The following is a 12,182-nucleotide window of genomic DNA, read 5'->3' as shown; positions in this document are numbered from 1 at the left end:
CATACTAATTCTCTACCACCACCATTACCATCATCACTACTACTACTCATCGGGTTTAGTACAGGATGGGGATTATTTTCTTACTCGTAAAAAGAACAGTGAAGTGACCTCCCCAGTCTCAGGTTAGGTTTTTCCTTTCACGTACTGGGTGTAATATATCCACCATAGCATGTCTCTAGCAACACCAAGAGCACAAAACAACAACATATTATTGGTTCCATAATAATTTGCCACAACTACCACAATATTTATTCTGCTTATAAATATTCTTGCAATTAATTTCTGTAGATGTATGTATGCCATCATAATACAGCTTATTGTCGATATGCAATGAAGAATTTAAGACACATTTTCATTTAAAGTATAGTAAGTATATAGTACAGTATTAACTAGTCAAGTTTGATTTACAACTAGAGGTATTCAGTTTCTAAATTTAACAATAAGTTCTTTACCAAACCATTTATCTATGGTGTTCTCCATTGCATAGGTTGGTAAATCACCACGTGCAACATTTAAATGGTGGTACCAAGTTCTAGTAGGCGGGGCTTAACTTCCAATTTTGGAGGCTCTCCCGTATTTGGCTGTGATGATTTCCTTATTTGGCAAACTCAGCCATTATACACATGAGAATAAGTATTCCTCCGCAACCAATGCAATTACATAATACATAAACATATTTAAAATTTTGTATGAAATCATATAATTCAAACATGTATTTTACTATCTGATACAATATAAATGATGAAGTAAATGAATATCAGGTGTACCGTGGCTGGGAACTATTGTTCGCGCGGAGGAGTCCAAGGGAGTGTGAGTTGCGCGGCACGAGAGATCAGCTGTGTTGAGGTGTTTATGTTCAGTCGTGTTGTGGCCGGGGACCGACCAGGAGTGAATATTTTCGTGGGTGTGGTGAGAACTTCGTGGTCGTGATCATTGCGTGTGCAGTTAAATATGTGTTTTCTGACCTTTTAGTGTTCTGTTCAAGATGCAAAACCAGAGCCATAACAACGTTGAAGACAAGTTTGGAATGAATTTCAGCGCCTTTGACCCCGAGCTGTTCTCACAGCCACACATCGGCGCCGCAATGGGCGGGATGGGGATTGGCATGAAGCGCTCCGCCCACGATGCAGGGCTGGACCGTGAACCATTGGGTCTCTCCTCAGACGACGATTCAGATCTGCTAAAGAAAGACGACAAGATGAACCCGTCGTCGAGCAGAGAGGCAATGCTGCACCACCAGACCTCCCTCGTCGACAACCAGCAGTCCAAGACACTCCCCAACGGCAAGAAAACCAAGGGGCGAGTGAAAATTAAGATGGAGTTTATCGACAACAAATTGAGGAGATATACGACGTTCTCGAAGAGGAAGACCGGCATTATGAAGAAGGTAAATACTTGATATTGTTTCATCTGTCTGGACCTACTCAATGGGGCCCGTCAGTAAGCGTGACAATATCATATGGTTTTCTTGTTTACCATTGCCGTTGTGGAATTTATTCTTAATTGTATTGTATCAACTATAATGTGATTACTGTAAACATACATTGACGCTGTTCAACATTCGGATGTGCTTTAATTATTGGAATTGTGCGTGTTTGACATATAAACAGCAAGTGACGTTACGCTCGGGACGGGGCCCACCGAGCGGGCCGAGCCATTGAGTGCGGGGAGATGCGTGTTGACAGTGTGCAGCATGGTGAAGTTTGCCGTGATTACCGGGCCGCTACGGCACCGTGCACACTCCGACAGTTACACGGAGCTCACCAGCCCGTAAATGATCTGGCGACGCAGTTATTACCTCCGAAAAACAAAGCGTTGGCAGGGGGTTGGTGGTTACCGCCGCGCCCCGCACGTTGATGCGGCCAGGCTATTTTGGTTGTCGGTGTAGAACGGCGGTAACCAGCACCAAGGAGGACGACGAGGCACACTCAACAGCTCTGCCTGCTGGGTGTACTTGCTAGAAGTATAATATGCTTTGCAGATTCACATTTATTACCCTAAACTTGCATTTGCATTCGTTACTAGTATAAAACATTCATTTTATCCACCTGATTCCGGGCACGGTACTGGCAGGAAATAACTATGAGATTGTTGTTGAAGCAATCCTGGGTGTATCCTGGCTGAGGCCTTGGTCACTCACACTCTACATTCTCAAAGTTAATTAGGGTAGACCGTCGTTAGTTTTGGGTAGAATAGGTTTGTTTTAAAAAATTTAATTCGCCTAGTTTAAGTTTGGTTGGGACAAGGTTAGCTTGGGTACATAATATCTTGGTAAGTAATTTAGCTGTCTGAATTGGAATTTAACGTCAAAACTTCGGCAGTGTAAGGAAAGGCCTCCACAGAGTTAGACATGGGTCATAGTTGAGATGATATTTAACCAGACTTGGTGGCATATTTACTAAAAAAAACAATAGTACCTATTATATTGAAATAATAAAGTTTATTCCTTTACGTACATTGTAAAACATGTCATCTCCAGAATGAAATATTAACTTCGTTGTACAGTGTTGTCATATATTACAGCATTATAGATCTTGGTTTATAGTGAAGTTTTATATTAAATCTTCAAACATTAGAATCAAAATAGGATTAATGAAAAAAAAGGGGGACTGTCCTCTTGCTCCGTCGAGTAATGTATTGCTTCTCAAAATGCGTAAAGCATAGATTGACAAAACGCAAGACCGGAAGTGCACACGCCTCTGAAGAAGTTCGGTAAATAGCGTTTGGTGTGTTTATTGATTTTAACTGGTGTGATGAAACGTAATACTTTAATTGTAATGTTAAATGTTTAGTACCGCAATTAATTTTTAGTATTATGTATGAATGATTTTGTAAAGGTTAATATGTGTTGCTAAACATAACAGTATTAGAAAACATAGTTATCAGTTTAAGTCTGACCACGACAGAGTAGGTGGATGTTGCACACCTCCATGAATTGTTGCAGTACGTAGCAGGAACCCGCCCGTGATAAAAGTGGGTGGCTGGTTGGACGGTGACGTTAATTGCTTGTTAGCTGGTCATGGCTCCTACCTGATTACTTATTAACTTGTCTCAGTACGGAGGAGGAATGATTTCTTTTTTGCTTGTATAGTTTTTCAGCCTTGCCAAGGCAGTTTTGACCATTTAGTTCTAGATTCAAGTTAAGCGTAAGTGACGTATACTGTAGTTGTATTTTCTGATACTGTACATGGATGTTATAGGCATTATATATTGCTTAAAGCCGGACGCTTTTATGTGTTGAAAGTGAAGCCGAGTCGTAGGTTTTCTGAGGTGCGCTTCTTAGGAATCCACAGTAAAACTGGTTTTAATTAGTGTAGATTAAAGCTGAGTTCGCTAATTAGTGTAGAGCAGAACAGATGTTGGTGATTTGTCTGCGAGTAAAGTGGCGTGATAGTTTATCATTAACAAAACTGGGAATTTTTACTCTAGGTAAAACTTGTTTTGGATACTTCATCTCAAAAGTTGTTGAAAGTATCTCAGATAACTTGTGGATATTTTCTTGTAAAAGATTTGTGTTTTTTTAACTAGTAAATTCAAATTCCTTAGTAGAGCCGTTTCGGTAATATATCCCAAATAACACTGTTGGTATTTTTTTTCCGAAAGACTAACTTATCGAACAAATCTGTTGGCTATCGATTTTTTGGGACAAATATATTATGGTTGATTGACTCCCAAGGGAAACTGTAGAGGGTAAATGGTTATAGTTATGAATTACTTGTACCTACCATAACTAATGTTGTTGGTGTATCCAAAATAAGGTTGAATTTGTATCTAAGCAGTGTTATTTAATGTGAACGTTTCATGTTATGAGTGTATATTATTCCAACTCCAATTTCCTCAAATTATGTTTTATGAAATAAAAGAATATAAATTATGGTTGAAACTAGTGAGTACTATAACACTGTCACTGCAACGAGTCACAAGAGTTATCTAGCAAATATCTTGAGTTTGGGGTGGACCAGGCATGGTTACATAATAATTAATGTACTCTGTGTACTCGTTGACGATAAAAATTTATGTCCAACAAACTCAATTGATATATGCAGTTGTAAAATAAGTAAGATGGTACTTTTGAATGGAGCGTGTTCTTTGGTAATGTGCACTCGACCGTGATAACGAGTTATCGCGTTATCAAAATGCATCACAGCTAATACCGTACTACTGTTAAAAGGATGCTTCATTTTATCTTCGAATGAAAAAAGTTTAATAAAAGGCTTACACTAATCACTGCTAATACAGGAACCGTCGAGAACCTGCTGTGAACATCCTGGTAAGTGATAAGGTGTTGGTCGTGAGTGCTACTGTAACACCGTGAGCACCGTGTTGTGTAGTGTATATCTTCATTATACGAAGAAGTGTTGTGGTGTACTGTGCAGTGTATGTTAGGTGATGTGTGTGGAGGCCGTACGTGTGTGTGGATAATTGAAGTGGTTTCCATGTAAAGAAAAACTATAGTATTGACTACAGAATTAACTATTGTGTCGATGAAATGTATTGCTTGGGATGAGACAGCATTCCTAGTAGGCTTTTATCATGAGATGTAAGTGTGGCGTTATAGAATATTATACAATATGGCTTTAAGTGATTAAAAGTGATGGTTGACTTATCGCCTCAAACGTCCCCCCTCCCCCTCGTTTTTCTTTTCTTTGTTCCTTCTTTGGGTTTTAGCCGAGTGATTTTCTTTTATTTGAGATTAGACAGTATTTAGATGTTGTCTGCAAAGAATTATATAATTATATTTTATTTTGAATGACTAATATAGCCTTGTCAGTAAGTGTGAGTAGAGTGAACGAACATGGATATGGATATCTAGTTACTCAATAACAGATTTATTTTATCTATGTGATCGGTGAATGATGTTCGTGATATCCTGAAACATTATCGAATGAGTGAAAAAAAATATGAGACCAAATACTAGCCTACCCTCTAGTGTGTGCAAGTCCAGATGTGCTCTAGTTCATTTACGCTTTTGTTCAGCAGACTTGTGGAGTGCAAAATGTTATTCATCAACAATAGTTCTCTTTGTTGTTTTCTTGTTACAAATTGATAGTTCAAAATCTACAAAGGAATATACAGTAAATATTTTTTATTTCATTTCCCTGAAGATTTAAACGGTATATTTTTCGACTCGTTTCGGCCAGTAAAAATTTGCTCACTGGTTATAAATGATGCAGTAACACATTTTTTTCCTAACACCCACGAAACTCGTGGAATTTTGTCATACATTTTGAGCTTCTTGGTCAACATTTAGGCTTACGCTACTACACATCTGGAACTGTAAAGCATAGCAGTGCGTGGTGCGCTCTGGGTAAGACATAATAGCCGACTCAATAGAACGACTTTCTGAGTGTGTGTGTGTAAAAGGGGACGAAGAAATAAATATTTTTTGTAGGGAAAAGGGTCTTGGCTCCGCATGTTATCGGGGAAGAGAATATATATATGAATAGTGTAGTCTGCTGTGTGGGTTGGCTCGGATGAGGGGGCAGCAGCGTCATTCCTTATTGTTAAGCAGTAATTCCGGCGTTCAGAACGCTCCCTCACATTAGATACTATCGCGGTTGTTTGTATCGCCACTATTCTGCTCCTGACTAATGAGAAATTACAGGAGCTGTTCCCATTGTTTTCTTCTCTGGTTTTGCTAGTCTAGCCAAATTAATAGTGCCCTTAAATTATCTGATCCATTTTAAATTGATAATTTCAAAAACATTTTACTTTAGATAGAACACTCCGGCTATACTTGATGAACAGTAAGTTATTTTTTTGAGTAGACTTCCACATGTATCGTGTTCTGTCTGTAATATATATTTTTTATTGAATTCTGAAATGGGTCAGGTAATTTATGGACATCCTGTATTTATTATAATTTGCAAGTGACAACATGCTCGCCTCACAAGCGAGCGGACATGGGTTCGATCCCCGGGCAGGGTGAAACAATGGGCAAGTTTCTTACGCTATTTGCCACTGTCTACCCAGCAGTAATTGGGGACCTGGATGTTAATCGATTTGCGGATCGTGTTCCGGAGTAATGGTTAGCCAGTGCAGTTGGCGAGTTGTCTGGTCTTCTCGGACCATACCTTGATACAGGGTCATGCAGTTCGTTAACTTAGGTGTTTGTTGTTGTGTTGGTGACATCTACACTTTAAAGAAATTCACGTCTAGGTGCTCTGGGGCTGGCCATCCTTGTTACATGAGGGGCAACCATTATATATTTATGTACTCAGGGCAAGATGCGTGGTGACTCGTAGGCATATACTTCCGGTTATTGGTGTAGCGTTTTAAGAGATGTTGTATGATAGATGTGGAAGGTGATCATTATAGACAGAGGTGTAATTTTGAATAATAGGTTTATTTTAAACTGGATGTTGAAGCTGTTTTTTAAGTAAAAATATTTAAAATTTGATTGATTATGGAGTAGACTCAAGATAGTGCTAAAACGAAACTTCATAGTTCTCTTAATTGATTTCCCCACACCATCAACCATTCCAGTAGCTTTCCAACAGTATTGTATAACAGTTTATCGTCATATCCTTTTGCTCGCGTAAGCGTACCTCACCTAACCAATCATTACCTGGCGTACCTGACTGTCGTAAACCAACCAAACCTAATCCAGCACACTCTGTTGTAAGTAACCTGTTGATGTTTTGGGTGTTTCAACTACCTGGGTATTAAGCTCCGTTAGTTCACATGGTCACTAAGGTAGCCATATAAAACTAACTTTGTAAAGCTTGCCGTAACACAGCCTAATCCAGTGAAAGTTATCCCTAAGGTAATCGTAACTACGTGTACACTTTACCAACGAAACTCGAAATAGGCTCGGTCGCTAATCGTCGTAGCAGTAGAAAGTTCGCTTCACTTTTATGGGCCCATTTACGGACTCGCCTCGTGTTGGTATGCAAAAATTCTTCCCTTCCATTTTTTTTAAAGACAATCTGCATCGTAAAGTTTAACTGGAGTCATTTATTCAGGAGATTCTTTCGAGCTGTGGTTAATGATGGCGTCGGATATGGGCTTCCAGTACATTGTTGCCACTTTCTCGCGTTTTATTATTATTATTATTATTATTTTAGTGTGCATCATGTTTGGAAAAATACATTAATGAAATATTTTTGGGCATAACGTGAAGAAAAGTTTATATACGAATCACACTAGCCAGAGGGGGTACTGTACCTGTACAGTTTAGTACTTTTGGTTTATTAAGCTGGATGAGATTGGTTTCAGATAAATTATTAGCTGTGAATTATTATCCTTATTTTTATCGTCATTATTTTTTTAGGGGGGGGGGGGGCTGTTGCAACCCTCGAATCCGACTCATTTAATTTTTGTTGCTGGAGATCCTTTTTTTTTTTGCATATACTGAACCTATCTATGTGTAGAATAGCAAATTGTGACAGCAAACATGATATGACTTAACCCCATCTATGTTAACCGTACGACTCTTAACCCACCCACCTTAGGTTGAGAAATGTTTGGGTGGATTTAATTTGTATTCTATGTTTGCAACGCTGGACCTTACAACGCATACATACGATGGCTGAATTAGTCTCGTATGTGTGAAGGCCATTCTGTTTTGTACACCACCTTCCCTCCCACTGAAGTACTCCGAACAGAATCGTAAGAGTCCGCGCGCTTACGAAAGACCTTCCTTTAGTTGTTGAAGCGTCTATTAGTATTGTAATAAAATCCAACATCTGCATCACCACACACACTTTGTCGAGCACTTAAAACTGAATTGTGTTTATTTTAGATGTGTGTTTCTGTCACGTTACGGATTTATTTTTTTTATTTTTATGTTTTAACCTTCTTGGCTTTCAGTTTAGTTATTGTTGTAAAAATTATAAAAGTGTTTTGAGTTAAGTATATAATTTGACGTGTTGTGATGGTAATAAGAGTGTTTTATGTTTAATGTGTTGGTCGTTAGTGGTTGTAGAGGTGGTTCTTAGTGGTTGTAGAGGTGGTTCTTAGTGGTTGTCGTTAAGAGTTGGCATTTAAGATTTAACTGTACTTTGACTGACCGCTTATAAGCCCATTTGGCTGGACGGAAGGGAATTTTGATTCTTTTTCTTTTTAGTTTTGTTGTTCTTATCATTCTACTTGTTCTCATGTCATTATTATCATCATTCTACTTGTTCTCATGTCGTTATTATCATTCTACTTGTTCTCATGTCATTATTATCATTATACTTGTTCTCGTCATTATTATCATTCTACTTGTTCTCATGTCATTATTATCATTATACTTGTTCTCGTCATTATTATCATTCTACTTGTTCTCATGTCATTATTATCATTATACTTGTTCTCATGTCATTATTATCATTCTACTTGTTCTCATGTCATTATTATCATTATACTTGTTCTCATGTCATTATTATCATTCTACTTGTTCTCATGTCATTATCATTCTACTTGTTCTCATGTTGTTCTTATCATTCTACTTGTTCTCATGTCATTATTATCATTCTACTTGTTCTCATGTCATTATCATTCTACTTGTTCTCATGTCATTATTATCATTCTACTTGTTCTCATGTCATTATTATCATTCTACTTGTTCTCATGTCATTATTATCATTCTACTTGTTCTCATGTCATTATTATCATTCTACTTGTTCTCATCTGTCATTATTATCATTCTACTTGTTCTCATGTTATTATTATCATTCTTGTTCTCAATTATCATTCTACTTGTTCTCATGTTATTATTATCATTCTAATTGTTCTCATCTTTACATCATGGTTATTAAAGGCGCTGTAATTAAGCCATGCCGTTATTTTAATATAATCTTGCTCTTTTCACACTGCCATAATCTTACTCTCTATGCCCCAATCTTTCTCACCAGTCTCTAATATTACCTACCCTAAATCTTTCTCAAATCTTACCCTTCACTTTCTCTAATATAACTCTCTACAGTACTCTAATCTTACTCTCTACAGTACTCTAATCTTACTCTCTACAGTACTCTAATCTTACTCTCTACAGTACTCTAATCTTACTCTCTACAGTACTCTAATCTTACTCTCTACAGTACTCTACTCTTATTTTACAATTACTCTAGTCTTGCTCTCTCTACTATATAACTACTCTAATGACTCTACTCTTACAGGACTCTAATCTGACTCATCGTATTCTATGGTTGGGTTAGGTTAGGTTAGGTTAGGTTTGGTTTGGTTAGGTTAGGTTGTGGTCAGGTCAGGGTAAAGTAAGGTGATGGTTGACTGTGCTTCAATGACTAACTTTATTAAGCTCGTAAACTATTATAGGTCTGTAATTACGCAATTCATCATCAATAAGAAAACAAATACCAGATACTATACTGTAGTTGGTAAAATGTGATGTAATTCTATTTTTTCAAGGTGGGGGAGAGAGTAGGGGAAGGTGGGGAGGGAGAGAGAGAGAGTAGGGGAAGGTGTGGGGGGAGACTTGATGGAGGTGAGGGAGTTGGGCGTCATAAAGATACGCTCAACAAGGTTCTCACTCACCTTGGCTCGAGTGTGGCCCACGCGTTAACATGCTCTATACTACCCTCATCATAACTCAGCATGGACAAGTAGCTCTGAGACATCTAGCGTAGGATTAATAGTGTGTGTGTGTGTGTGTGTGTCCGAGGAGAGAGCACGAGGTTATGTCTTACTTGTGGGAAAGATGGCCTCCACGATAACGTAGCTACAACTAAATTTTCCATATAAGGCTTGGGTGGAGGGGGGTGGATGAGGGAAGGGAGGCATGTAAAGAGCTGAAGGGATGCTGAGAGTGAAGATGAAGGGATGCTGAGAGTGAAGATGAAGGGATGCGGAGAGTGAAGATGAAGGGATGCTCAGAGTGACGATGAAGGGATGCTCAGAGTGAAGATGAAGGGATGCTCAGAGTGACGATGAAGGGATGCTCAGAGTGAAGGTGGAAAGTGTAGTATATTTCAACAGGTTTTATTACACCTTTGTATTGTATGTCATAGTTGGCTACTTTGTTCCTTTTATCTCATTCACAGCTCTCTCCTATTTGCTCGGCCACACCTCTTTAATGTGTAAGAATCGGGATCTTAAAATCGTATTCTTGGTTTGTTAAGTGTGTATGTGATATCTTGGTGAATATTGACTCATCACCCCTCAACAGGATTCTTAATGCTACTACCAAAGTCTTGTGGCCGGCCCCAAAACCTCAAAATAATAATAATTACTCCTCCGTCTTGGAAACACACAAAGTTATCAGTAATTGTTCCTATTTGAGCATTAGGCTATACTGTTCAGGTCAAGTGATTGATATGTTGATGGTTGTGTAAACAGTCGGGGCTACTGAGACACATGGCCCTTCTGGAGAACAGCAGCACAACACCCAGGCCTCATATCCCTCCTTTTTTTTTTTTAATGTAACTGAGACTGGACCAGGTGTAGTGAGTGTCCGTGAGCGTCTACTATCAACACTCAGCTTGAATTTGATATCACTGTATAATGATAAATATAAGTTCCCTTAAAGCTACACCGATGGCCTCCCTACCAGCGGTCGTGGTTCTTCATCTTTCGGGTTTAATATAACAAGCAAACCGACATATTTTCGGTGTCTTCTGCAGAACCTCAGTACGGGTTCATCACTTGTGTACGGGTCCCCATCTCTGCTGAGTAAAGTCCAAATAAAATGGTGAAAGTGGAGTCCCTGTAGTGAAGGGGTTAATGAGCTCGTCAGAAACGTTTCACTGTGTCGCGTCGGGGTGTGGGACGGTCGTGTTCTCTTGTTTGTTGTTTTCCACGTTCTTATCTGGGGGTCGCTGTCACGTTCGTATCTGTCGTTATTGTCTTATGAGGGGTCATAGTAACGTTCTGGCCGTTAAAGTTTCCTTGGGATATTCTGAGATGGGGGGGCTTCGTCACGACAACATGGAGTCTGTTTTATTTATATTTTTAGAGGTATTGAGAAGGAGAAATGGAGATGACACCGACGGACATCATGTAAGGATATAACATAGGACTTCACAGGTAAACTTGGAGGACACACAAGGACCTCCAGATGGTAAGGAAAGATAGAGCAACGAAGGCCAGTGTTCGCCCCACGTCAACAACACGACGCAGTGGTAAATGTTATCTTTCCTTCTCAGTGACGAAGGGAAAGGTTTTGAACTCTACGTCATTAACAGTGTCTGGGTTAGTGAACGCTGGCTTGAACTTGTACAAACATTTTGTTCAGAACGCGTTTATGCACGCCGGTTAGAACTGCTGTGCTCAGGTTCTCAGAAGTACAAGGTAAGTTTTCTCCCTATCTTAAAGTGTAAGTACACTTGTGGCTCTTGAAAGCATCATTATAATCCCCATACCAATATTCGATCCCAGAGTTGGCTACACCGCCGCTACAGGAACCCCCCTCCCTCCCCTCCTGCCACCCTACTCCGCGTTCTCAGTGGCCGGCAGCCCGTCTCGCCCCGGAAGGACGCCACATTGTCCGTCACACCTTGGGAAATTGTGTAATTGTATTTTGTGGACAGGCTCTCACTCTGGTGTTTTACGGGTAAATGTTTGTTTCACAACTGTGTACTGAATAATATTACTTACTGTACGTACTGCTCAGTGAAAGGGGTCCAGTAGACCTGGCGTGCATCGCATTGTACACTAAGCCTTCTGAACACGTAGCTTGGCGATCACTGCACTTGACTTTCTTCACTTCCCCAACAGTAAACTAACATTTACAGCTAAGTGATATAAGGGGTGCCCCTGGTTCGAACTAGCATTATTCACTTGGCCGCCGCATCCATTGTGTTACACCAGGGGTTCTCAACCAGGGGGGAATTCAGGTTTTCAGGGGGGGGGGGAACTGATTCGGGACCAAGAGATATGTTCGATGAGAAATCAATCACAGAATTTTGGCCCTTGATGTGCGATTCCTACCCATAAGTGGCAGAAAGAGCTATCCGTGCATTGCTTCCGTTTGTGTCGACATATCTTTGTGAGTCAGGCTTTTCAACTCTGTTGCAAATTAAAACGAAGCAACGTAGTAGATTAGAGGTAGAAAATGACCTGCGTTGTGCCCTTTCAAGCACTCCTCCGCGTATCCCAGAATTGGCGAAGAAAAACAATCACAGGTTTCTCATTGACTGTAATCTTCATCTGAATAAAATTAATTACAAATTTACAATATCCTGGTATTCTATTGAACTTTTTGTTTATTGCATTATGCTTCAATTTGGTCTGTTAAGTAA

The 12,182-nt window shown here is 39.4% G+C and overlaps 1 protein-coding gene across 1 annotated transcript in view; it reads left to right on the top strand.

Moving 5' to 3' along the window:
* The first annotated feature begins 846 nt into the window (after positions 1-846).
* The window catches only part of LOC121865505 (serum response factor homolog), a 33,077-nt gene continuing 21,741 nt past the window's right edge, over positions 847-12,182 (top strand). The window contains exon 1 of the mRNA XM_042365018.1: positions 847-1,387. Within this exon, the coding sequence (XP_042220952.1) occupies positions 986-1,387 (402 nt within the window). The 5' untranslated portion in view covers positions 847-985. The remainder of the gene's footprint in view (positions 1,388-12,182) is intronic.

This window comes from Homarus americanus, unplaced genomic scaffold (genome assembly GCF_018991925.1).
Source record: "Homarus americanus isolate GMGI-L3 unplaced genomic scaffold, GMGI_Hamer_2.0 scaffold25483, whole genome shotgun sequence".
Classification (NCBI taxonomy): domain Eukaryota; kingdom Metazoa; phylum Arthropoda; class Malacostraca; order Decapoda; family Nephropidae; genus Homarus; species Homarus americanus.
The sequence above is the reverse complement of the archived record's forward strand: the minus strand, read 5'-3'. Positions and strand labels throughout refer to the sequence as shown.